A 23,922-nucleotide genomic window follows, 5' to 3' on the forward strand; every position below is an offset into this window, starting at 1 on the left:
CTGTGTAGATACAATCACTGTCACCAGTTGTACCTGTAACACCTGAAAGCCTCACCCTAAGATGCATCCTGTCCAGTTTATAACTGGTATGGGTACCTTTCGGGTAGACTTCCATTCATTTCAGAATTTCTGAGGGTGCACCTCATAATCCATGACTGATAATTTTATTCTGGACCCAGGAGCCTACAGTAGGTATCGGTGGTAGAAGCATCACTGAGATTGCCAGACAGAACATTTTAGCAAAAGTTGTGACAGATATTTGAGATTTTTGATCAAACAAAAATCAAAGTGGATGTACAATATTCACAATAGCACTTCGGGGTTATAGCTCAACTATAGCTAAATGAAATAAAAAAAGAACCCATGTGAAGCATGGGGTTGATGTCTTTAAGGCTGCGGGTTGCTCAGAAGGTTAAGTTAAAGGAGCTCTTCCCAGATGTTTAAATAAATCATTCAGCTACCAAGAAGTGAACATGAAGCAGGGTTCTAACCATGCATGGTAGAAGACTCTGCTATGGGAGAGAAACGCACTAAAAACCACAACAACAAAATACTTGCTAAGGAACAGCCACAAGCAGATGTCTAAATGCTCTCTGAATAATTTTTCCCAGGAGGAAAAAAATCCTCAGGATTTCATTTATCAAGAGAAGCGTAAATAAAGACTAATTAAGGTCAGGACTAAGTTCTGGGTAATAAGAACATGTTGTGACAAAACCAGTTGTGGGAAAATGCAGCTCTTCAATTTGCACAGCTCTAGAAACACAGCAGAGACATTGGATGAGTAGGAACACTTCCCAGTAACAGGATGGGACCAGCTCTTCCAGATGACCATCCTCTCCAGAGGACAAGTATGAGTGCCACACAAATCCCTCCAGGGATGATGAGCCTCTTCCGGAACGGTGCTGACAAAGGCTTTTTGCATGAACTACAAGCAGCTAATGTGTGTTTTGTGGCATGAAGAACTCACCTGCCCATAAGGAAGGGGGTAAAGACCCAGAACACAGCCAATGCCATGTTGTAGACATGTCTGTGACTCACCGTGGTGAAAGAGTTGAAGAGATAGTAGAGAGCCCATGCAATGATGACAATGTAGTAGATGTTCAGCCAGAAGGAGAGGACCACGGCTGCCAGCCCCACTCCTGTGAATGAAAGCAGAGAGCAGCATCAATCCTGGTGTCCAGTGCCCAACTGATATCACAATGAGTTTTATGGCAAAGCCAGAAAAAGCAAACAAACTCATCAACACAGCACCTTCACTGAACTTAGTCAGCAAGGGAGCCTTACTCCCTCACATATCTCAGCCACCCATTTCTACTGGGTGAGCAGTGTTACCTTTCAGTATGCTACAGGTACTTTAGGGACAGAGCTCTATAAACCCCTGGTCTAGTCACTTTGCTGGCAGAATCACTCTTTCCCACATCCAAGGTATTTCACCGCTAGTTTCCAGAGTGATGCTGCTCTAGACATAGCATCAGGTTTGCATTCCCTGCCTACAGCTTTCCCATGCAATTGAAGTGAGCCCACATGAGGGGTGTTGCAGCAGGTCTTCTGCAACCAGAGACCCTTCATTGGAGTTCTGCTGCAATAAAGCACCTTGCCACTACACAAGACTGCTTGAACAGAGCACAGTGATGTTAGTGACTGAGGACATCGGAGTCAAGGACAGTTTGATAAAGACGGAAATTAAAAACTCCACTCGCCTGCCACCCCATCCCAGTCCCCAGGATTTGGCTGATTTGCTTCCCAAACTACAGGTGTTTGTCTGTAGTTATGTGCCATCACCTTCACAAACTTATACTATAGTACCTTTAAACATGGGTGCTAATTTCCATACTCCCAGTCCACCAACAGAGGTATACTGGCCCAGAGCGGTTTCCAGCAGGAAGAGAGGAATTCCAGCAAACACCAGTGTCAGGAAATAGGGAATGAGGAAAGCCCCTGAAAGAAAGATCAACGTTATCACATGGCTTCCCCTTTTATCAAGAAGCAAATGCTTCCAGCTGCAGTTTCTCGCTCCACAGCACCCACATGATGAGGACCAGACTTGCTCAGAGCTGACAGTTTGCAGCTGGAGTTGGTGTATTTAGTAGGTCTCCCATTTAGATCATCACTGACTTCCCCTTATCTGTTGCTACTGCTATGGATAGATCTGTATCATATATATACATACACACTGGCATCTCTGTCTATGGGTCTTGCTTCTGACAACGAACCCAGAAGCCTAGACACTGACATAGATAACTTGTTCTTGTTGATGTTTTCTGCAGCAGCCCCCAGTTCTTCACTTTGGGGTAAAAGGGCATAGGAATACTTAGCATTGGCCACTACTTTTTTTGTTTATAGCTATTTTGGTCTTTTAAGGAAACTGTAGCTGAGACTGTATTTGCTCTTGTGACAGCCCTATACACCTCCTCACCCCTCCCCTTGGTTTTACCCTTAAGATGACTGGTGAGAACATTATTCCTTTCTAAGGACCCAATGGTGATCATCTCATCACTAGAAATGAGGTAGTGCACCTATTCAGTAGAGATATTCTTTACACCGTGTTATTAGAAGAGCAAGTACAATATAGAGCCTTGACATCTGATTTAAAGGCTGTAATGTTTAGGACATCTGATTTCTAGAATTTGGGACAAAGCTCATTTTCCAGCTTCCTCATGCATGTACTGGAGCATTGTTCCTGAGGTAAACAAACTCTTGCAGAAGATGATAGCTGGGTAGAGGGAGAGAACACTTTGTCTGCTCAGAAGCAGCTGGCCATGTCCAGAACAGCACTAGTTTCTGCACTAGCAGAGGTCTGAGCTGTCAGTCTGAGTCTTCTCCTCCACACATTTGTGGGAAAGCAAACACAGAGCCAACAAGAAAACCCACTCTGGAGAGCTGCAGCTCAGCTTGCACCTGGCAAAGCCAGACTCCAGCAGCTGCTCTCCAAGGGCAGGGAAGCAGTGAGGCATAGCCAGGGATGCTGGCTCTGGGGACACCCAGCTGGGGCTGCCTGTCTGCCAAGCAGGGAGCTGAGTCCAGCTGGGAGAGGCAGGCGCCAGCACCTGGTGTGGGAGTCCGTGGAAGGCAGCAAGCAAGAGGAGCTGGCAGCAGGTGGCAGGGAGAAAACATGCTCCAGGCTAGCAGCTTGATGACCATGAGTCTAAATCGCAAGCTGGCATGGAAGTGCAGGCTGTCAGCTTCACCAGCAGCTTGGCACGGGGGAGCAAACAGCTTTGAGCATCTCTGTGGGAGGAGCGCTTTCCATTCAGCATCCTCCCCTGCACTCTCACTAGCCACTACAGCCTGCAAGGCTAAGACAGGTCCAGCCCTGCAGGAGCCCTGCAGAAAGCCATAGCCTGCTCCAAGGACACAGATGCTACCTTGCTACGATTGTGTCTCACTGTAGAGTTTGGAGACTGAGCTTATCAGCAGTCACTGTGCCTGGCTCACTTCTGTTGCAAGCAGCTCATGAAATTTGGCCACAGCCCTGTCAATCCAGCTTTTTTTTCACCTACAGCAGGCCAGGAAGGCTTGTAGATGAAAAATTTTATTACACTTGAGGAAAAAATAAACCAGACAAACATTAGGATCCACATAATTTATCCTGGCTTGACAACAATCCTTTAGATTAGACAAAAAGCTACAAATCAGACTGCAACCTTGAAGTGAGGGCTGTTGGCAATGACCCTGCCACTCTGGAGGGTGAGGTCCCTGAGCAGGCACAGATAACATCCTTGGGTGTTGCACAGCCAGATGTGAAATCACTTTGGAAATTTGTATCTAGAATTTGCATGCCTGTGTCTAAATCCTTGGCACAGAGAAAAAGGGATAATCTCTGCCACTGGATGGGCTGCTGAAAGGTTTGATTCAGTTCCTGGGCCTGCTACAAATGATTGTGTATGACCTTGGGAGAGTCCAAACCTGTCTCCAAAGTCCATGGGTCAAAGGGGTGGTGGTGCTGGTCCTGCCTTGCCTGCTCAGGGTACCAGCTCTTGGAGGCAGGGAAGGATCACACAGTGCCTGGCAGCCACTGTGCAGTCCCAAATCTCTGTCTGCCATCTCCAGCTCCTGATGCTGAACAGCAAGGAATAGCAATTAATAACTAAAACAGTGAACACTGCCCACAAATCAGAAGTTGAGCATTTCATGCCGTTCCGTATCATTGCTTGGAGTCTCGACATGTAAATAAGAAATGCATGATGCTTACTTCAATAAACGTACTTCTCTCAAGTTAAGCAATCTCAGGATCTCACCATTTTGAGCATCTACTGAGCTGCATTTAGAGTCAGTTTAGAAAAATGCTGTTGACATCAGAAGGACTGCATGAGGTTAGAAATCTGTGTAAAGGCTGGAGTGTTAGTCATAGATGGGCACATTAAGCTGTATGCAGAGCCAGCAGGGAGCCCAGGCATCACTTTGGGTAAAGCCCACTCCCCGTCGAGGATGGGCCTTGTGCTGGGCTGCTGTTCCCTGGGTGAATATACCCTAATTATGTGCCCAATTACAATGCTGAGCAAATCAGCCATGAGCTGATACAATGTGACAGCGGTAAGTGAGACGACAATATTTCCATTCAGTTCAATTTGCCTGTGCGTAATGGAAGCAGCCCACACAACCGTGCTCTGAGCAGTGCACATGCAGGACGCTAAAATTAGAGTCCCACCCACAGTCTGCTCTGATCCGGAGGCGCCTCCGTCGGGGTAGAGCCAAGATGGTGCCCACCCAATTGTGAATCAGATGCCGTGCGACCCTTCCTCGGTGCTCCGCATCAGCTCCCAGTGACGCTTTTGTGCGTCAGCTCTCCTGCCTGTCTCCAGCATCAGCAGCCTCCACTTGCTGCTCATTATTGCCGGCTGCGGGAACAGTTGTGTCTGCAAACAGCCAGAGTGGATAGGGGTGAGAGGAACCAGCAATACAGGCTACCATGAACAGCACGAACCAGCAGATGAAACAGGGTGTTTGAGAGGAGACCGGCACCAATTCCCACCTTTCATCTGTTTGTCATTTTTGCTTGCAGCTGGCTGATCCCTCTGCGCGCTTGCAGCTGCTGGGGCAGAGATCACTGTGTGCCATTGCTAATGCTAATAATAGTGCTCTGCACCTCCACAGCATCCTCCATCCTAGGGTCTCAGCTGACTTTATAAATAGGATTGATTTTAGCTTCAAAACACCCTTCATCTAATTATAGATATTGTCATCCACACCTTTATGTGTCAGGAGGCAGAGCCATGGGCAGCACGGTCTGATGTGTTTGAGTGCTGCAGCAATCACGGGGCAGAGACTGGGCTCAAAAACAGAGCTGGGAATTAGCCACGGGGCTAGCATTGTATGCAGCCAGGTGCCAGAGAGTGGCTAGGTAAAAATGGCAGGCTTGCACCCTAGCTTTGGTGATGGTGGCACCAGGTGCCATACACAGACCCTACTGATTCCCATAAAACTTACCCAGGTCAGCCGTGCACTCACACCTCTGCAAAAAATTACATACTAAGCTAGAAATCTTCTTGTCAAAATGGATAACTGTCCAGGCTCCCACTAGGATTCACTCCATGTGCTTCAGAGAAAGGGCCAAGATTCTCCTAAATGCGATGGAATCACATGGACAGACAGCTGCAAGGAACTAGATCCATCTCTTTCCCAGCATGGGAGGACAAGAGCGTCCTAGACCACCTACAGCATGAACAGCAGAAGTGGGCTGGTGATACGAGGGGAAATCATGAGAGCAAAGACAAAGCAGGTTTTGAAAAGGTAATTCAAGGCAAAAGGAAAATAAAAAGGACATGGAGATGAAATGTGAGAAGAGAACCTCAGAACAGCATGAATGAACATGGCACCGGGATCAACGACTCTGGGTGAAGAGCTAAGAGAAAAGCAAAGAGAAACATGGGAAGACTAGCAGGAAATATTAAAATTATGTATACAGCATTAAAGGGGAAGAGCAGGGGTTTGGACTTGTGTGGGAAGTTTGGAAATGGCTCAATGAGGTGAACAACTTCTCAAGGGCTGGGGGTGCGGAGGTTATTTTAGTTACAGGCACAAACAATGAGAGAGTTAGGGAGTCAGAGGAGGGGAGAAGAACAAGCCTCTGCTCTATTGACACCAAAGCAGTCCATACTCCTCTCCAGGAAAGCATCTCCCTGCCAAGGCTGGAGAAATAGTGACATTTTAGAGGGGTGCTGGGGCATAAGACTGTATTTTCGGACTTAATCCAAAGACATGCAGAAAGTCTGCAGCTGGGCAGGGAGCTGATCCCCCAGATCACTTGATTTCTAGCCAAACACTGTTTCCCCATCTGCCTGTCTTCCTCTAGTCTTGCAATGGTTTAGCGAAGTCTTAACACAGGACTGGTAAGAAAAGGACGTGATGCTGTAATAATAAAAGGAATTTTAAAAGCCGGTGTTAACTGACAAAACTCAAACTTCTTGTTATGTTTTTGAGGGCTGATTCTTCCCAACCTGCACTTGCTAATAAAGCCCACAGACCATGGGAAATAGTCTCCTGAAGCTTAGTAACTCACATCAGGAGTGAAGGAGAATCAGGTATGAGACCAGCTGCTTGCCCAGACCCACACCAAACAAAAGCCTGTTCAGGCGTCAAGGCTGCTCAGTGACGACCACAGGTGCTGTGCATTTCTCTCACCTCCTCCGTTCTTGCCACAGAGATACGGGAAGCGCCACACATTGCCCAGTCCAATAGCGTAGCCCACACAGGACAGCAAGAAGTCAAATTTCCCCTTCCAGGAGCCTCTGTCTGGGATCTCCTTCTTCTTCTTCTTGGCGCTCACAGCCCCAGGGGTGATGGGCTCTGGGTCCTCCAGGGCTGCCTCCTTCACTTCGGAGGGTGAGCTCAGCTCCACGGAGGTGTTGTCCATCTTGCCCATCGTGACTCAGACGTATGGCCACACTTGATCAGGGACTGGAGAAGCAGGAAGGGCAGCCTCCACCCCAGCTGACCACAGGTGAAATGGGAAGCACTGGACAAAGCTCCTGATGAGAAAGTGGAGAATGAAGGTATCCTGCATTAGCATAGTGGGCTTAGAGAAGGTCCTTGCTGGGTCTGAGGTGGACTTACTAGATACACTGCACATCAGGGCAGCCTATCCATGCATCCTTCCTTTCCCTAGAGTGAAAAAGGAAGATAATTTTGCCTTGTTCCACAGCTGCTCTTTTGAGGACCCACAGTCATATAGACTAACAATAGGCTCAGACCTGATTGTTACCAGCACATAGCAAACCCCTTGACCCTCATCTTCTCTCTTCTTCATTGCAACATCTACTCTGCAAGAAACACTCCAGGAGCAGTATGCATGCAGGGAAGTCACAGTCTGTGGGTGACCTACCCCAGAGCAATCCAGGCAGAGAAATACATCTAGCATGTCTGATTGACAGTGAAAAATAGCATGATGGAAGTACCACATCCCCCAGGTCTGGAGCCCAAAACTGAGTGCACCAGCCACAGAGTGATCTGAGAGAATTTGTGTTCCAGCCAGCCATGCATGGCTGTGACAGCGCAGCTTTGCAACAGCACCTCTGCTACGGACATACCTCATATTGCAATTTCATGCCCTAATCCCCTGTCACGGCAGTGACACAGCCATGATCACAGCTGTTCACCTGCAATGCTTGGCAAGGAAATCACAGATCTGCTCAGCACCTCCTTGTATGCCATGTCAGATGTGATACTGTAATCTCCAGGTGTATTCATATGATGTTTGCTAGTGACTGTGGCCAGTCTGTGAACCACCGAAACCCCATTAAGTCAGGACTTAAAGTCCTGAGGATTAATTGTACAAGTCTGACAAAAAAATTAATGGATATTTCCATTGAGTTTAGGCCCTAAGAAGGATATAACCGGCACACCAAAATACTTTGTAAAGAAGGTGAGAGCAGGCTATGTTATTACACCAGTGTCTAAACCAATATTGCACTCATATCTTGAAAACTAAGTGCGGTTCTCCATTTCCCTTACAGAAGTTCTTGCAGAATAAGAAAAAGGCATGGGCAGAGCCAAAAGAATGATCAAAATTGTGGAACATGTTCCATGTAAGGAAAGACTAAATGAACTTGGATCCATCATCCTGTGGAAGAGATGACTGACAAGAGCCTATAAACATGTCAATGTCATAGAATACGAATACTCACCATTTCTGACTCAAGAACCACAGGTCTTTAAATCAAGGAAGCAGGAGGTAGGTTCAAAAAGAGAAAAAGATAATTCTCCACAAAATGCATAGCTATAGAGCAAGACTCCCCACCTGAGAACACGGTGGCTGCTAAGGGCTTACATGACTTCAAAAAGAAAATTAAGAGGAAAAATAAAGGAAGGAAAAATCTACCAAGTGCTACCACTGCGGCTCAGGAAATCCCTGAGATGCAAGTTGTTGGAGGCTGAGGGACTCTTCCAAGGAAGTATCGCTCACTATTGTTCCTGGTTTTATCCTTTCCCCTCAGTATCTGCCCTCAGTCACTGCAGAAGACAGGGTCTGGAACAGGCATGGGGGTGGCTCTCATCCAGTTCTCAGTCCATTTTACACAGAGACGAATTTAAGCCTCCACCAGGGACCGTAAGAGTGACCAGCGCTCATTTCCCCGAGAAGTTTGTTGACAAAAAAATTCCCAGATGCATACATAAAAAACCCCCAATAACCACAAAAGAGAAAAATGAGTGGATATATCAGGAAACAAAGCAACACTATGAAGAGGTAGCATGCTGTAACTCTAGTTAAAGCTGATGTTGCCTCAGCTGCCTACTCTTGGCAGTCTTGTCTCCTAAGCAAACAGTACCCATTGGCCCCATAGGATGCCGGGGGGATCATTAACTAGCATTTTTAAAGTATCCTGAACAGAGGTGGTCTCGCAAGCCAATAGTAGTATTGGCAATCAATAGTAGTATTGGCATCTGCTTACTACAATTGACACTGTATGATTTATAGCAGATGGATTTCCTTCCCCCAAAGAACTTGTTGCTTAGATTAGAAAAACTGTGTCAACAGTGAAGGGAATGGTGGAACCAGAAAATAACTGTAATTCATTCTGGTACATCAGTGAAAAAGGCAGAAAACTCCTTGCTGCAAGATGAAGGCTGTAACCAAAGCCCTCTTGAGATGTGGAGCCAGCCCTGAGCCTCACAAGTCCTTTAGCCCAAGGATGGTTGCAGGTAAGCCCACAAGTAAGTGGCAGCACACAAAAAGCCTTCTGAGGAGAAGAGACCACTTCACATAGCCTATGCGGCAGATGTCAGAAGAAAGCATTGCTGGACATCCAAAGCATCCAAAGCAAAGTTAATGGATTCCCTTTCTACCCTAGACCTGGTGACAGCACTGTCACATCAGCTCCTAGCTCCTCAGCAAGGCAGGGAGCAAAAAGATTATATGGAACGTGTAGAAGGGAAGTAAAATAAAGACAATTTATAAATCAAAACAGAAGAAACAGCACCAAAACCCTTGGGAAGAATTCAGATCTGGGCTAAGTCAGGATAATTAGCTATGCCTGGAGCCATAAAAAATTAGGCTCAGAAGAAGCCATTTTGACTCATATTTTATCTGAGATAAAAAGCAGTAGGTAAGCAGGTATCATTAAAAATTATGTGTATATCCTACTTTCCCTATGCCCTTTCCCCTGCTCTTACAGCTACAGTTCTGAAACGATACTGCAGCTAGATCATCACACCTCATATTTCATATGCTTGGGGTAGGATAATAGAGGAGCAGCAGATCATCCCCTTCCTACCTGAGAAGAGAGGCCCTTCATCTCCAGCTCTGCCAAATTCTAACTAGATTTATACAGGGTTCTCCACAGCCAGGAAACAGTAAAACAGTGAAGTGGACCCAGTGAAGGTTCATGCCACTTACTGTCCTGCCTCCTGTAGTGATGGATGATTAGGGCAGAAGCGTTCATGCATGTCCTGCAACCTGGACATGCCATTTCCTTCCCCAGACATCGAGCTCTGATCTGAAAAATCCAGGTATCAGTCACTCCAGGATAAGTGTTTGACTCCCGTGTTTAGAGATCAGCTAACACACTGGACAAATGGTCCTACTGGAAGAAAATGCACCAGCCCTCCATTTCACAGAATCACTGAATAACCAGGTTGGAAGAGACCCACTGGATCATCGAGTCCAACCGTTCCCATCAAACACTAAACCATATCCCTCAGCACCTCATCCACCCGTGATGAGTCTCCTCATGAGTCTACCTACATGAGTCTCCTCTAGTGCGAGCGCAGGGCTCTGCCCTGTGCTAACAGCCTAGAGAGCACAGAGTCAGTTCAGCAGCTCTCTGTCATGTCACATTATTTGTTCTGAAAAGCACACAGTGCTTTGGGGACAGCAAAATGCCTGAAGGACTCAAAATGATAATCAATAAGACCAGAGCTACAAGCTGGAGGTGGGCTCTGCTTCACAGGGACTTGAAAACAAGGTCAAAGAGTTTAAACATGACACTATAGCTGGTTTCTCATTCGATTTCTAAATAGATCGTGTTCTGAAGCTAAGATTTTCAAAGCAATCGTTAAAAGTTAGGGTCATAGATTCCTGGCAGTAAAACAGTGACCTGAGTTTCAGAAAGTCATGCAGGAGGCCCAGTCCTCTGCTGCTCAAGTCAGTAAAAACCACTCCATGATCCCCAGTGGGTACAGAGCCAGGCTGAAACGCATTCTGGGAAACAGTTCTTCCTCTCCTTTTTTTTTTTTTGAAGAATTTCACTACAAATAAGAAAACAGCCCTGAAAAAGTAGTACTGCCACTTGAAATGCTGCCACATGAAACTGCTAGCAATGGTGACCTTTTTGTTTTCCCCTGCTGCGGTGTGAAATATTAAGAGACTCCACAAATCTGACAGAACCTAAAATTTCAAAATACTGCCTGAAATAAACCAGCAAAATTACCTGTGGAAACACATGTAAGAAAAACTTTCACACCACCCCACTTCCTATTATTCACACAAATCACTTCTGACCTATGCAGGTAGAGCCACAATTAGTTTAATTACACAGTGCAGGATGTTGTTCAGTCAATTAGACTTTTCCTTCCATCCACACCATTTTAACGACAGCCAAGTAGCCCCAAGGCTCTTGCGTCTTGTTTAGAGCTGTGACCGGCTGATCAGGGCACAGCAGTCTCAGCTGACTTTCTGCTCGCTGCAGCAGCAACATATGCTTGAGCTTCCCAGATCGGTGAAAGCTGGAGGGGCTGGGAAAAAGCCCCTCGTGGGAAACTAAGGGTGTTGGTGGAGTGCTGACCTCACACAGAACCTGCTTTGGGCTGGAGCATCTCTGTTCTGCCTGGCTGGGTCAGGTGGACAGAGAGGCTTGTGTTTCACAGCCCTCTCCATTCGTTGCCCGAGAGAGCTATCACAGCCATCCAAACTTTCATCTCCCTTCCTCTGAAGAAAGGAGATTGCTTGGTTATAGGAGAAAGCAGCATTCACAGAGGACACGAGAAGAAAATAAATCAGCCCTCCTGGGTGATGGATCTTCCAGGTGGCCTCAACCCCCTTTTTCCACTCTCCTGCATGAGATTTGGGTTGTTGATGTCCATGTGTGACCTGTGGCTGTTCCCAACCTCCTTCATCCTCCAGGAGCCCTAGGTGACACACGTCACTCCTGATAACGTGGCAAGTGAGGTTGGCACCACACCACACCACAAGCCTCTCTAGATAAGCGGAGTGGGGGCAAGGCAGGCATAAGCCATGTTTTGTAAACCAGTAAACAGGACACCCACATGAGGCCAGAACACAGCTTGGGGCCCTTTGCAACAATCCTGGGAGGGCTGTGTCACTCCCTCAGGGCACTGAAAAAAGCAACTGAGCTGCTGACACAGGCTGCAGCCTACTTTGTGGTTGCTTTACCAAGCAGCACCTTGATTTTTGCATTACACAAGCAGGAGGAATCAGGTCAGCCATTGCAATGCCCTCCCTGGATGTCCACTTGAATCTCCTCTGGCTTTTCATCCTACAGTGGGAAGCAGAGTCAGATCCTGCTCCTGACTGCAGACTGTGCTTCGTACATCACTGCTGCTCTTGCCCCAGTGTCTGGGGCTGCCACATATTGTTTTCTTTGTGTGCCTCTTTTTAAGTGATGCAAAGGATGCAGTCTCTAAGCCATTTTAAAAGCAGTTTTGTTTAAAGCTCATCCTGGCACCTGAGAAGCTTCCCGGGGGAACAGAGAGCCAGCAGGGCTCACTCTTTGCTCCCACAGACTGTTCAGACCCAGCCCAAGAACAGCAGCTGTGTGAGGACTGAAGAGAAGACTCGCTCTATTCCCCTTATGGCAGCCTCCTAGCAGACTGGAAGCAGCTCCCTGAACGCCTGCAGGCTTCAAGATTGGAGCAGACAGACAAGTGGCTTAAAGGCATCCCTGTCTCCATCCTCCTCAGCAAAATTAACACATTAAAAAGATTAAAGTGCTATTTCTGCCCATTTTAAGTGTGCTGATTAAATTAAGAAGCAATTTCCTTCCCTTATACGGTGCAAGCTGGCACACTGAGATGCCAGTTTCACGATACTAGTAGTTTATAGAGCTTTGCTACACTATTCTTTTGCCATGCCTGAAGAAACACAGACATTTTCAGCCTAGCTTTCCTGTGCAAGGGTTCATCTGTCATTCCCATCCCAAGTTACTTTTCGAGCTCAGTGGTGAGCTGCACCCATACTTGAAAAAGGAGCACAGCCCTCAAAGATATCCAGTTTCTAGAGAAGCAGGGCATGGAGAGAGGCAAGAGACTCAGCTTAGTGCTTTTCCCAAGGAACAGCCATGGGGTGACCCTGGGAGTGTCCCATTGTGCCATCAGTGGCTTCCTTTGCCTGCCTTGTTGCTTGCTAAGGGACAATCCCACTCTAGGAAGGCTAATGGAAAAAAAGCCTTCTAGTAACTTCGGAGAGAACACTGCTGGGGCAGAAAAATGGTCACAGAAGACAGTCTCAAATGGAATTTCTCACATGCCTTATAGTTCCTGTTCCCTTTCATTACAGCCCAGGGTGGTATCCAACCACGGTGTAGTCAGGGATCGCCACTGGCCCCTTTACTCTTCTCCCCCAGAGAGGCTGCAGTGTCACAGCTCAGCCAATGTAGCATGAGTTACTGCTCCTGCTGGCCACTACCTTATCAAAACTGCACCTTTGAGCTAAGATTTTAGCTCAAACCCTCAGTGGGACCACAGCCTTCATAGAAGCAAATTTGTCCATCTTGCCAGGAGACACAAGTACTGTGCAAAAAAGATACATCTATGCTATGTGCCATAGAGGAAATAATAACTTTGTACACATAGAGCTGGGTTTGATGCACCTCTGGAGACTTTGCAAGAAATGTCAGTGGTTATTTGGTGCATTGGACTTATATTTGTGAGTTTGTTTAATTTTTCTTTTTTTTCCTTTTCTTTATGAAGTCATCAAACAGAGCAAATTGGATAGAATTGGTCTTGCAATAGAAAGTGATAACCTTCACCTGAGAAAGTCATCTTGGGTTTTGATGCCACAATTTAATCCTTGAATCCTTAATCCTCCATGCTATAAGGCATGTGAGAAAAAGTGAAAACGGGGAAAAAATACAAAAAAAAAGCAAAAACCAAGCATCAGAATGATCCAGAGACTGACCTGAAGTGTCCTGCATGGCAGGAGAGTGATGTCTCCTCACCTTGTGTGGCAGAGGAGCAAATGACTGGCCATTGTGCGTGCCCATTGTGGCCAGAAAGCTCACAGCTGGGGACATGGCCCATGTGCAGGCATCAATGATTCCAGCTTGCTCCATTGCAGCCAGCACCTGCTGCTCTTGGAATAAGAGAAGTGGGTCAAAACCCTGCTCCACCTCAAAAATCTCTGCTGCTCTGTTCAGCTAGAAGCACAAAGGGAATGGTGGATGGGAGGTGGAGGAGTCTTTAATTGTAAAGAAAGTCGTTCCCTCTGTGCACAAACCCAGGAGCCAGAGGAGCAAAACGAGGCTCCCATGATCCAAGAGGAGGTGGTCAGAGCCTTGCTTGCCCAACTAGACACCCACAAGTCTATGGTGCCGGACAGGATTCATCCAAGGGTATTGAAGGAGCTGGCGGATGTGCTGGCCAAACCCCTTTCCATCATCTTCCAACAGTCCTGGAAGACTGGGGAAGTTCCACTGCACTGGAGGCTGGCTGATGTGCCCATCTACAAGAAGGGTTGCAGGGAGGATCCAGGGAACTACAGGCCTGTCAGTCTGACCTCAGTGCCAGGGAAGGTCATGGAGCAGGTGATTTTGAGTGCTATCATGAAGCACGTGCAAGAGAACCGGGTGATCAGGCCCAGTCAACACGGGTTCACAGAAGGCAGGTCTTGCCACACTAACCTGATCACCTTCTATGATAAAGTGACTCAGCTACTGGACAAGGGAAAGGCTGTGGATGTATCTTCCTGGACTTCAGTAAAGCCTTTGACACAGTTTCTCACAGCATTCTGCTTTGGCAACTGTCAGCCTCTGGCCTGGACAGGCGCACACTCTCCTGGGTGGAAAACTGGTTGGCTGGCCGGGCCCAGAGAGTGGTGGGAAATGGTGTGAAATCCAGCTGGAGGCCAGTGACAAGTGGGGTTCCCCAGGGCTCGGTGCTGGGTCCAGCCCTGTTCAATGTCTTTATCAATGACCTGGATGAAGGCATTGAGTGCACCCTTAGCAAGTTTGCGGACAACACTAAGCTGGGTGGAAGTGTCGATCTGCTGGAGGGTAGGGAGGCTCTGCAAAGGGATCTGAACAGGCTGGACCGCTGGGCAGAGTCCAATGGCATGAGGTTTAACAAGGCCAAGTACCGGGTCCTGCACTTGGGGCACAACAACCCTATGCAGAGCTACAGACTAGGAGAAGTCTGTCTAGAAAGCTGCCTGGAGGAGAAGGACCTGGGGGTGTTGGTTGACAGCGACTGAACATGAGCCAGCAGTGTGCCCAGGTGGCATCTTGGCTTGTATCAGAAACGGTGTGACCAGCAGGTCCAGGGAGGTTATTCTCCCTCTGTACTCAGCACTGGTGAGACCGCACCTCGAATGCTGTGTTCAGTTCTGGGCCCCTCACCACAAGAAGGATGTTGAGGCTCTGGAACAAGTCCAGAGAAGAGCAAGGAAGCTGGTGAAGGGGCTGGAGAACAGGCCTTATGAGGAAGGGCTGAGAGAGCTGGGGTTGTTTAGCCTGGAGAAGAGGAGGCTGAGGGGAGACCTCATTGCTCTCTACAAGTACCTGAAAGGAAGTTGTAGAGAGGAGGGTGCTGGCCTCTTCTTCCAAGTGACAGGGGACAGGACAAGAGAGAATGGCCTCAAGCTCTGCCAGGGGAGATTTAGGCTGGACATTAGGAAAAAATTTTTCACAGAAAGGGTCACTGGGCACTGGCAGAGGCTGCCCAGGGAGGTGGTTGAGTCACCTTCCCTGGAGGTGTTTAAGGGATGGGTGGACGAGGTGCTAAGGGGCATGGTTTAGGGTTTGATAGGAATGGTTGGACTCCTGATCCGGTGGGTCTCTTCCAGCCTGGTTATTCGATGATTCTATGATTCTATGAAACAAAAGACAGACCTTCCCCCTGCTCCTTCGGGGCAGGGTAAGGCAGCTCCCAAATGCCACTTCAAGTCACTAAGAACTCATTCAAAATGTGGCACCTGTGATGGTGCCCAGCACCTCCTGGCACACGTATTCAGCTCTAAGAAAGGCTTGAGCCTCACCGTGTAGAAGACAACATAGTTTTCCTGCTGCAGCACAGCCAAGAGAAAAGCTGTGTCCCACTTTCAGATGCCAAACTCTTTGTTCTCCTTCTCCATGAAAATGGAAATAATCATGTCCCAGAGCCCTGAGGCTGCTCTGAGGCTCCGCTTGTTCATACACTCTTTTGGGGTGGAAAATAGAGAACAGCATAGCCAGCTCCGTCACCAGGAATCATGTGTGAACACTGCTAGCTGACAGCCCCTCCCTTGGCTGAGGTTTCCCTCAAAACAGTCCAGAAAACACGCTCATTACCTAGGAAGGGCACCATCCCCTGACATCTAGGATCAGCCTGCAATGAGCTGGGCATTATCTCTACTACTTTAACACTCAGACTTCCCTTCTCCTCTCCCTATGTGCTATGCAACAGTGCAGAATCATCAGCTCTTCCCCCCGGGGATTGTAATATCAGGAGATAAGGCAGCTGAAGGAAAGGCCATTGCCCCCATGCATTGGCTGGAGACCTGAGCCACAGCTTACACAGCCAGTCCATATTAGAATGTGGACCCTGACCCTCCAGGGCCAGGCACAGCCCTTACTGCAACAGCATCTCCACAGAGGCCAGAAATGGCTCTCGCTTCCTGTATCCCCAGTGAACAGGACCCAGCACCAGGGGAAGATCTACCCCAATATGAGGACATTTAGTTGTTTATTCCTTGTGCCCATTAAGTTTCTCCAAAAGGAAACACATTTCCAGCTTCAAGTCTTCAGCTTGATTTTTGTTCTCCTCAGCAGAAAATTCCAAACTGTGGCAGAACTACACTTGGAGGGAAAAGAACCAAAATTAAACATGCCAGAGGTCTTCACCAGATGCTGACAGAACCATAACAAGGTCATCAGTGAACTGAGGAGCCTTTGCTAGCCAGGTGCTGGCTGTCTCTTCATCCAAGCAATATTCACAGGAGCTGGGGACCAGGGAGAAGGTAGGAGGGGATGGAGGGGGTGGATGAGTTTGACCAGTTCTCCAATGCTGTTGAGACAGAGGAAGGATGGGGATGGCTTCACCTACAGAGCAAGGCACCTCCTTCAAGGTCAGAGTCCCTTGGAGATAGATAGGAAGGCAGGGCACAGACATAGCCTCCCGAAACACTCCGGCAGCTTTACAGGAAGGGAAGCTCAGCTCCACTGTCAGAGACTGGCAGGGTTTGCGGGACCTCTGCCGAGTACCTGAAATGCTCTGTTTCAGGGTGACTCTTCGGACTGCAGCACAGAAATCTGGAAAGGACAGGCCCAACTATAGGCAGAGGTAGCTGTACTAATTCCTCTCCTGTGGATACCACATAGCCCATCCCCAGTGTCTTCCTCATTGGAGACCCCTGCCCTGGGTTTCACCTAAGTGTTGTTGCAGTGTCTTTACTAAGCCATCATTTAAGCTCATTACATACCCCTCCAAACCAAAGGCACTGTGAGACACCTTCTGCTTTTCAGGTCCCCAATATCATTTCTGGTTGCTGCTCTGGGACCACCATCCCCCTCTTCGTCCTGCCTAGCCGTACTGGTTCCCTGGATGGGAGAAGGGGGCTCGTGCCCTGCTTCTCCACTGCAGCAGAAACACCCTTCCCAGCCCTTTTGCTTTTGCTTGGCATGAGGGGGGTTTGAAGTGGAGGCTGGTTGCTGCAGCTGACCATTGACAGAAAACAGAATCCAGTTGGCTCTGCGTGCTGGTGACAGCTAAGGACACTGCCTTCCCAGCAACTGATATCTTTCTTGGCCAAGGGGACATTGCAATGGCAGTGGCAATGGCAACTGGCAGAAGAAATTTAGGTGTAGCAGTGGCACAGCTGACAGTAAAACATAAGACTATCTGTTCCTGCTTTGGCATCGTGCCCACTTCACACTGCCCTGGTTGAGGGCCAGGCAGGCAGATCTGCCCAAATTTGCTCACTTCTTCAGCACATTTGGGGAGCAGAAAATATTCTTCATCCTGCTTTGCCCTTGGGGTGACGAGCCCCTAAGCCCCACATCCAGCCCAGTGTGGACAGAGGAGAGCTCAGTGCCTGCAGCAGCCCTTCCCCGGGGATGCTGATGCAGGCAGGTGGTTTTACCAGCACCACTGCAATGCTCACTTCTTCAACCCCAGTGCTCACGTCCCCAGTACCAGACACCACTTGTCCCAGTAGAATGCACCTACCTCCCAGTGTTTGTTGATTGCAGATCCTTGAGGTGCACAGCGCAGCTCACAGAGATGCCAGCCCAGGAATGCACATACTGACCTGCTCCTGTACACAGAGGGGAGCTATGAGCCCCTCCTGCCGCAGGGCCCCTCTGCCCCTGCTTCACCCCATACAGCTCCTCATTGCCAGTATTGACAAGCCCTTAATGAGCTTTGAGCTCATGTCCAGTCAAATCAACACCCTGCACGTCGCTGGGGTGGAGTGGGGAGGTACCCAGAGCCACTGGAAAAACACACATTGCTGGGAGAAAAGAGGCTCCAAGGGCACGGGCAGGATGCAGACAAAGGGCCTGGCACCAAAAAATGGAGGAGACAGCAGGCAAGTGGGTTGCATGGGCTGGTTGAATCCATATTGCTGCAGCTGTTCCTGCAAGCATGTCTGCAGCAGTATGTAAGAGGCCTTGCTAAAGATGCTGTGCACAACCCTTGCCCTCTACGTTTGCAGTTGGACAGCGGTCTTCATCTCCCTTGTGAGCAGAGCCGCCCGCAGCTGCAGGGAGGATGCAGAGGTCCAGCACCCCATGCACGGCAGAGAGGCTGGGTCTCTGCGTGTGAGCCTCTTCTGATTTCACACAGCCCTGCTGGATGCAGCCTTTGCACAGGGCCAGGCTTGCAACAGCACAGCCCTGTGAAGGGAAAATGGGGCAGGAAGGGTAGGGGGTGAAGGACACCATGGTTTCACTGGTCAGGTGCACTGCTGGCTGTGAGTTGTGCACAGTCGGGTAGAGGGGGAAAGCAGTAGAAGAGGGATACTTCACTTTTGAAGTGTCAAGAACTGGCCACCATCCAAGGGAAGGAGCCACATGTGAATGACCAGCTGCTGTAAAAGGTTTTGCATGGAGCTTTAATTTCCCTTTTTCTATTTCTTTTTTTGGGCACAAGACGATTTGCAACCACTAGGAGCACTGAGAAATCTCCCTCAAAGACAGCGTGCAGGAGCTGCCAGCTCTGCGAGCATTGCCACTTCAGTAGCAGCGTTTTCAGAGGTGCAGGGGAGGGAGCCCAAGCAAGCTGAAGTGTAAATCTTCCCAGAGAACACCAGCAAAACCGACACTTTCTCTTATCAGCTCCTCCCCTTTTGTGAGAGCAGAGCTAGGTACACTTAAATTAGTGACAAAAATACACTTAGAGCCTTTCAGCATGGCAGAGGCAGCATGACCAGTGACCTGGATTCCCTCCATAACCCCTAGCCCTTATACAGGGGTTTTCTTCACTCCAGCCATGACCCCACACCACCTCCATGGGTGCTCAGGTGGGCTGGATGCACCCCAGCAATATCATGCCTTTTATTCCTCATTAGCAAAACTCACCTTCTTTAAAGGTCCTCTGTGTCCTTAGAGCAGACAATCATACACCATAGCCCATAACCTAAAGAGGCTCATCTGCTGAAGCCCTTAACCCATAAGGATGGGAGGGAGAAAGTACTGCCTTACATCTTTACTGAGATTGCAGCTTGTAGTATCGCCTATGTCAGTGCTAACATTCCATCTTTAGGCTATGTTTAAAGATCAGGTTTCAGGCTCAGTGGGCACCAGAGGAACATGAAGAAACTAGTAAGACAACCCCCCCCCCACCCACCCCCCACCCCCCAAAAAAAGGTTATTTCAGCTGCCAGGCAAAGGAGGAAGACAGTGGTGCCAGGAAGACCTGCAAGGCTAGCAAGAGGGAGAATTATTTTTGCTGGATGAATCCAAGAGGATTTGAGAGAGGAGTCGAGGATCACACACAGGCTGGAGACATCCTGAAAGAAAAGGCATCCTCTCTGAACTGGTGCAAATGTTGTGAGTGGGAATTCCTTCTGAAAATGAGCTGTGAGGTCTGACAGAGCACCCTGCTCCCTCTCCCTACCAGAGAGCCTGTGTTCCTCGTGTCATTCTATGAATTTGAGTACCTCTTATTTAGCAGCTAGTACAGTTAAAAGAGAGGCAAACTACCTCTGTCTCAGAAATCCTTACTTTATATTTTTGTCTGGGGTTAAAAAGCAGCCCATGAAAATGTTAAGCTGCCCTCACTTCCTAGAAAACCCACCTGCATTTATGCAAGTGAGCACACCAGCACTGGCTAGACCTGCAAGGGCAGGGACCACATAGTGTGGAACAGGGAAATAATTATTGCTTATCACAGCATGGAGTTCTGCTGGAATTGCAGCCAGCTGAGTCCCACAGGAGTGAGATCAAGTCCCTGTCTGGTGAGCCAGAGCTTCTTCTGGTTTCACAGAGCTTCTACACAGCTCTTGGTAAAAGCGAGACTCTCAGAGGTGCACTTCTCGTGTCTGCTGCGACATGCTCAGGCACAGACCTGGATATGCTGCACCATTTAGGAGGCCCAGCTCTCCATTGTCTACTTGGCTTGCTTCTGCCATGGGACCCAAGCTGGGAAAGGGCTTTTTGAAAGCCCTACCAGATCAGATTTGCTTCAGCCAAACAAACAAAATTAGAGCAGGTACCTACAAAACGGTAGTTTTAGTGGAGAGCCAGCAGCAAAGTCCCTGGAATCCTTTTGTCAAAAGGAATTAAAGAGATACAGAGATATCCTAGCTCACATCTTCCTGAGCATGCGATGTCTGGCATTAGCCTGTCCATCACTGTTCCCTCTTGGTCTTCAATCTTTCTCTAGACCCACTGCTGATGTGACACCTCCTAAAATAAAAAGGCAGAGAGAGACAATAGAGATTTGATTGAAGCGCAGGTGCAGGTCTCAGGCCTGAGGGAACCAGCCTGCTATATGAATTTTCACAGCTCCTCACACTATCCTGGCTGAGAAACACCTGAAAATCACAATGGGTCCGCTGAAACATGAGATGCCATAGACAAAGACATTCACTCCTTGCACTGGAAACACAGCAAACCATCTTCCCACCTCACGCACTCCTGTCCTGGAGAAAAACAGTCCAGAAAGCAGCCATTTCCACTGAAGGGATGAAAGCTGAATTTTAAAGCAACAAGTGTTTCCTATACAACATTTGTTGTGCAAGTCAGAACTAGAAGCAGACAACAAGTATGAAAGGCACTGGGGAGCAAGCATTTCTCTCAGCATCAGTCTGAGCAACCCCTTCCTTTCCCAGAAAAAAGGGAAGTTTGACCAAGAAAAGAAGAGAGGACATGAATATTTTATACTTGGCTAGAACTAGACATGGACTGGTAAGCCCAAGTGACTTTGGGAACATTCCTTAGGAGAGAAGCAGAATTTGTTTGGAAGGGTGGGATTTGGAGCTGCACTCCTGGTTGTTGTCCATAAACATTCATGAGACTAAATTTTGATTCATCAGTGTGTTCCCAGAATATGGGAGCTTGGCAGTTACTCAGACAAATACTCACTGGCTTGAATATTTGCGTTTAAAGCATTTGGGCTGCCACCTCCAAAGCTTTTGGTGGCTTGGGAGGTATCCAGTAAAAAATCCCAACCCCACCATATAATTTGGGTGAGTAAACACAAGTGCAAAGAGCTTTTTCTGAATAGCAGCTATTGGATGCAATGATAGCAGTAAAACCAGCCAAATAATCAGGCTAGCCATCTCTTGGTTTAAAATTCATTTGCAAAAATCATTAGCACAATTATTGGAAAATAAGCAGAAGTATAATCACTGGAGGATCATTTGCAGAGAGGAATAGGGCTGCATTCACTGGAAAGAGTTGTTACTATCTGTGACACTGCCCACCTCTGACTATGCCCGCCAAGTCCACCACCTCCAAAGGGAAGCAGATCTGCCCAGCACAGCAGGTCTGGCAGGCACTGCTTTTTTGAGTCCACAGCCTTCTCCTCCACAACTTCAGCAATCCTGCCAACGTGTGTTGGAGGCCAAGCTGGCTTGCCTCTTTCCGTGAGCAGGCTGAGCTCAGGTCTGATCTGATTCCTGCACCCAAGCCATCCTCCCACAAAAGGCGGACAGCAGGATACGGAAAGTGAAAATGTGTAAGACCAGGGTAGATAATGCAGGACAATTCCTGTGCTCGACTCCCCCAGGTTCCACCCACAGATGCTACACAGGACTCCCAACCCAGATGGCCTGTGGTGGACTCCCCTGGTGGGATCAAGGGTGGCTTTGTCAACAGTGGCTGGGCTGTTAATACCCAGAAACTTAATGACCTTCTAGCCTCACTGTCCTTTTCTCCCCTTGAAAGCTACCAAAACCTGAGTTCCTCCCGGTCTTGGATACCTTGTGCATCTGCTCCCAGTCAAGGTGGGATGAGCCAGTCTCACAGCATAGGGAGAGGTTTTGCACCACAGATTTAGTTCTCCATAGGCTACCAGCCATGCTCCAAGGCCCCATAGCTTCTTTGAACTATCTTTCCCCTGGAAACCTGTCAAATACTTTCCACAGCTAGCTGTGACCCCATGGGAAGTCCATGCTGGAGCTGGCTCCTAGCAGGACTTGTGGATCCATGGAGAGTGAAGAGCTCATGGTGGAGCAGGTTTTCTGACTCCATGGGAGACCCATGCTGGAGCAGGCTCTTCTTGAAGGACTGCACCCATGGAAAAGACCCGTGCTGGAGCAGTTTGTGATGTACGGCAGCCTGTTGGAAGGACTTACACTGGAGAAGTTCCAGAAGAAGTATCTCCTGCCAGAGGAACCCTACTCTGGAGAGGGGGAAGAGTGTGAGGAGTCCACCCCCTGAAGAGGAAGAAGCAGCAGAAATAAGGTGTGATGAACTGACCTCAACCCCCATCCCCCATACCCTTGCACCACTGGGTTGGGGGGAGGTAGAGAATTGGGAGTAAACTTGAGCCTGGGAAGAAGGAAGGGGTGAGGGGAAGATGTTTTAAGACTCAGATTTTATTTCATAGAATCATAGAATAGTTAGGGTTGGAAGGGACCTTAAAGATCATCCAGTTCTAAGCCCCCTGCCATGGGCAGGGACACGTCCCGCTAGATCAGGCTGCTCAAAGCCCCATCCCACCTGGCCTTGAACACCTCCAGGGAAGGGGTGTATTAAACAGGCTACTTAACGTTTTGGCTGGAATAAAGGAATGTGGGGGAGGGCCAAGGGGGATGGAGATCCAAATGTATTGATCCTGATCGCTGTACCTGAGTTTAGGACAAATGCTTAGGTCCTGGGGTGAAATGTCTTCTTTCTTTGGTGGCGCCAGCTTGAGTTCAGCAGAGGGGCAGTTCTGCAGCAGGGGGTGCTGCTCAAACGTAACCAGTTTTGCCCCCAAAAGAAACGTATAAAAGGGGAGAGGAGGCTGGAGGTCGCACCTCTGACTCCATGCGGTCCTGGCTCAGCCACACACCCAGCACTGTATGCCTTGCTTTGCTGACTTTATTCCACAACAAAAGAGGTATTTTAGACTCTCGGAATTTTAGTTTCCAGAGTGTGTTTACAACATGGAGCATCTACAGCTTCCCTGGGAAACCTGTGCCAGTGCCTCACCACTCTCATAGTAAAGAAATTCTTCCTTATGTCTAGCCTAAATCTGCCCCTCTCCAGTTTATACCCATTGCCCCTAGTCCTATCACTACAAGCCTTTGTGAACAGTCCCTCTCCAGCTTTCTTGTAGACCCCTTTCAGGTACTGGAATAATATTTCTCATTATCCTACCCTGATATGGTTGGTTTTTAATTAATTTTCTCCCAAGTTGAGTCTGTTTTGTCCTTGACAGTGATTGGTGAGTGCTGACTCTCTGCCCTTGTTTGACCCATGAGCCTTCCATTATATTTTCTCTTCCCTGTCCAGGTGAAGGGGGAGCGATAGCGTGGCTTTGGTGGGCATCTGACATCCAGCTAGAGTCAACCCGCCACACCGTCACCCACTGATCTTAAATCTACATTTATGCCACTTGCCCCTGCAGCTGCTAGGAACCCTTGGGAGCGATTTCATCTGGAGATTACTTGTTACAAAGACTGGGCATTTTGAATCACTGCCACTGCCAGCAGCACAAACAAAGCAGAATATGGTGGAGGATCAAAATACATAAAAGAAATATAGTAAGAACAAAACTGAAAATAGGTATGAGAAGAGAAAAGTAATTTCCACCCTGAGGGAGATTTAAGGTGACCTGCAAAAGAAAAATAGATTGGGTTGGAGCACTTTGTTCAGAACTCGCCTATTCATTTTTTCTCCTGCCATA

At 48.3% G+C, this 23,922-nt stretch overlaps 1 protein-coding gene across 1 annotated transcript in view; it reads right to left on the reverse strand.

The window, feature by feature from the left end:
- Positions 1–17,987, reverse strand: part of LOC138722459 (sodium- and chloride-dependent GABA transporter 1-like) — a 35,305-nt gene extending 17,318 nt beyond the window's left edge. The window contains exons 1-4 of the mRNA XM_069860654.1: positions 17,812–17,987; positions 6,622–6,968; positions 1,807–1,938; positions 1,039–1,139 (exon numbers count right to left, since the gene is read on the reverse strand). Of these exons, the coding sequence (XP_069716755.1) occupies positions 1,039–1,139; positions 1,807–1,938; positions 6,622–6,862 (474 nt within the window). The 5' untranslated portion in view covers positions 6,863–6,968; positions 17,812–17,987. The remainder of the gene's footprint in view (positions 1–1,038; positions 1,140–1,806; positions 1,939–6,621; positions 6,969–17,811) is intronic.
- Between the last annotated feature and the right edge of the window lie 5,935 nt (positions 17,988–23,922).

The sequence above is a fragment of the Phaenicophaeus curvirostris genome, chromosome 1 (assembly GCF_032191515.1).
Source record: "Phaenicophaeus curvirostris isolate KB17595 chromosome 1, BPBGC_Pcur_1.0, whole genome shotgun sequence".
In the NCBI taxonomy this organism is placed as follows: Eukaryota; Metazoa; Chordata; class Aves; order Cuculiformes; family Cuculidae; genus Phaenicophaeus; species Phaenicophaeus curvirostris.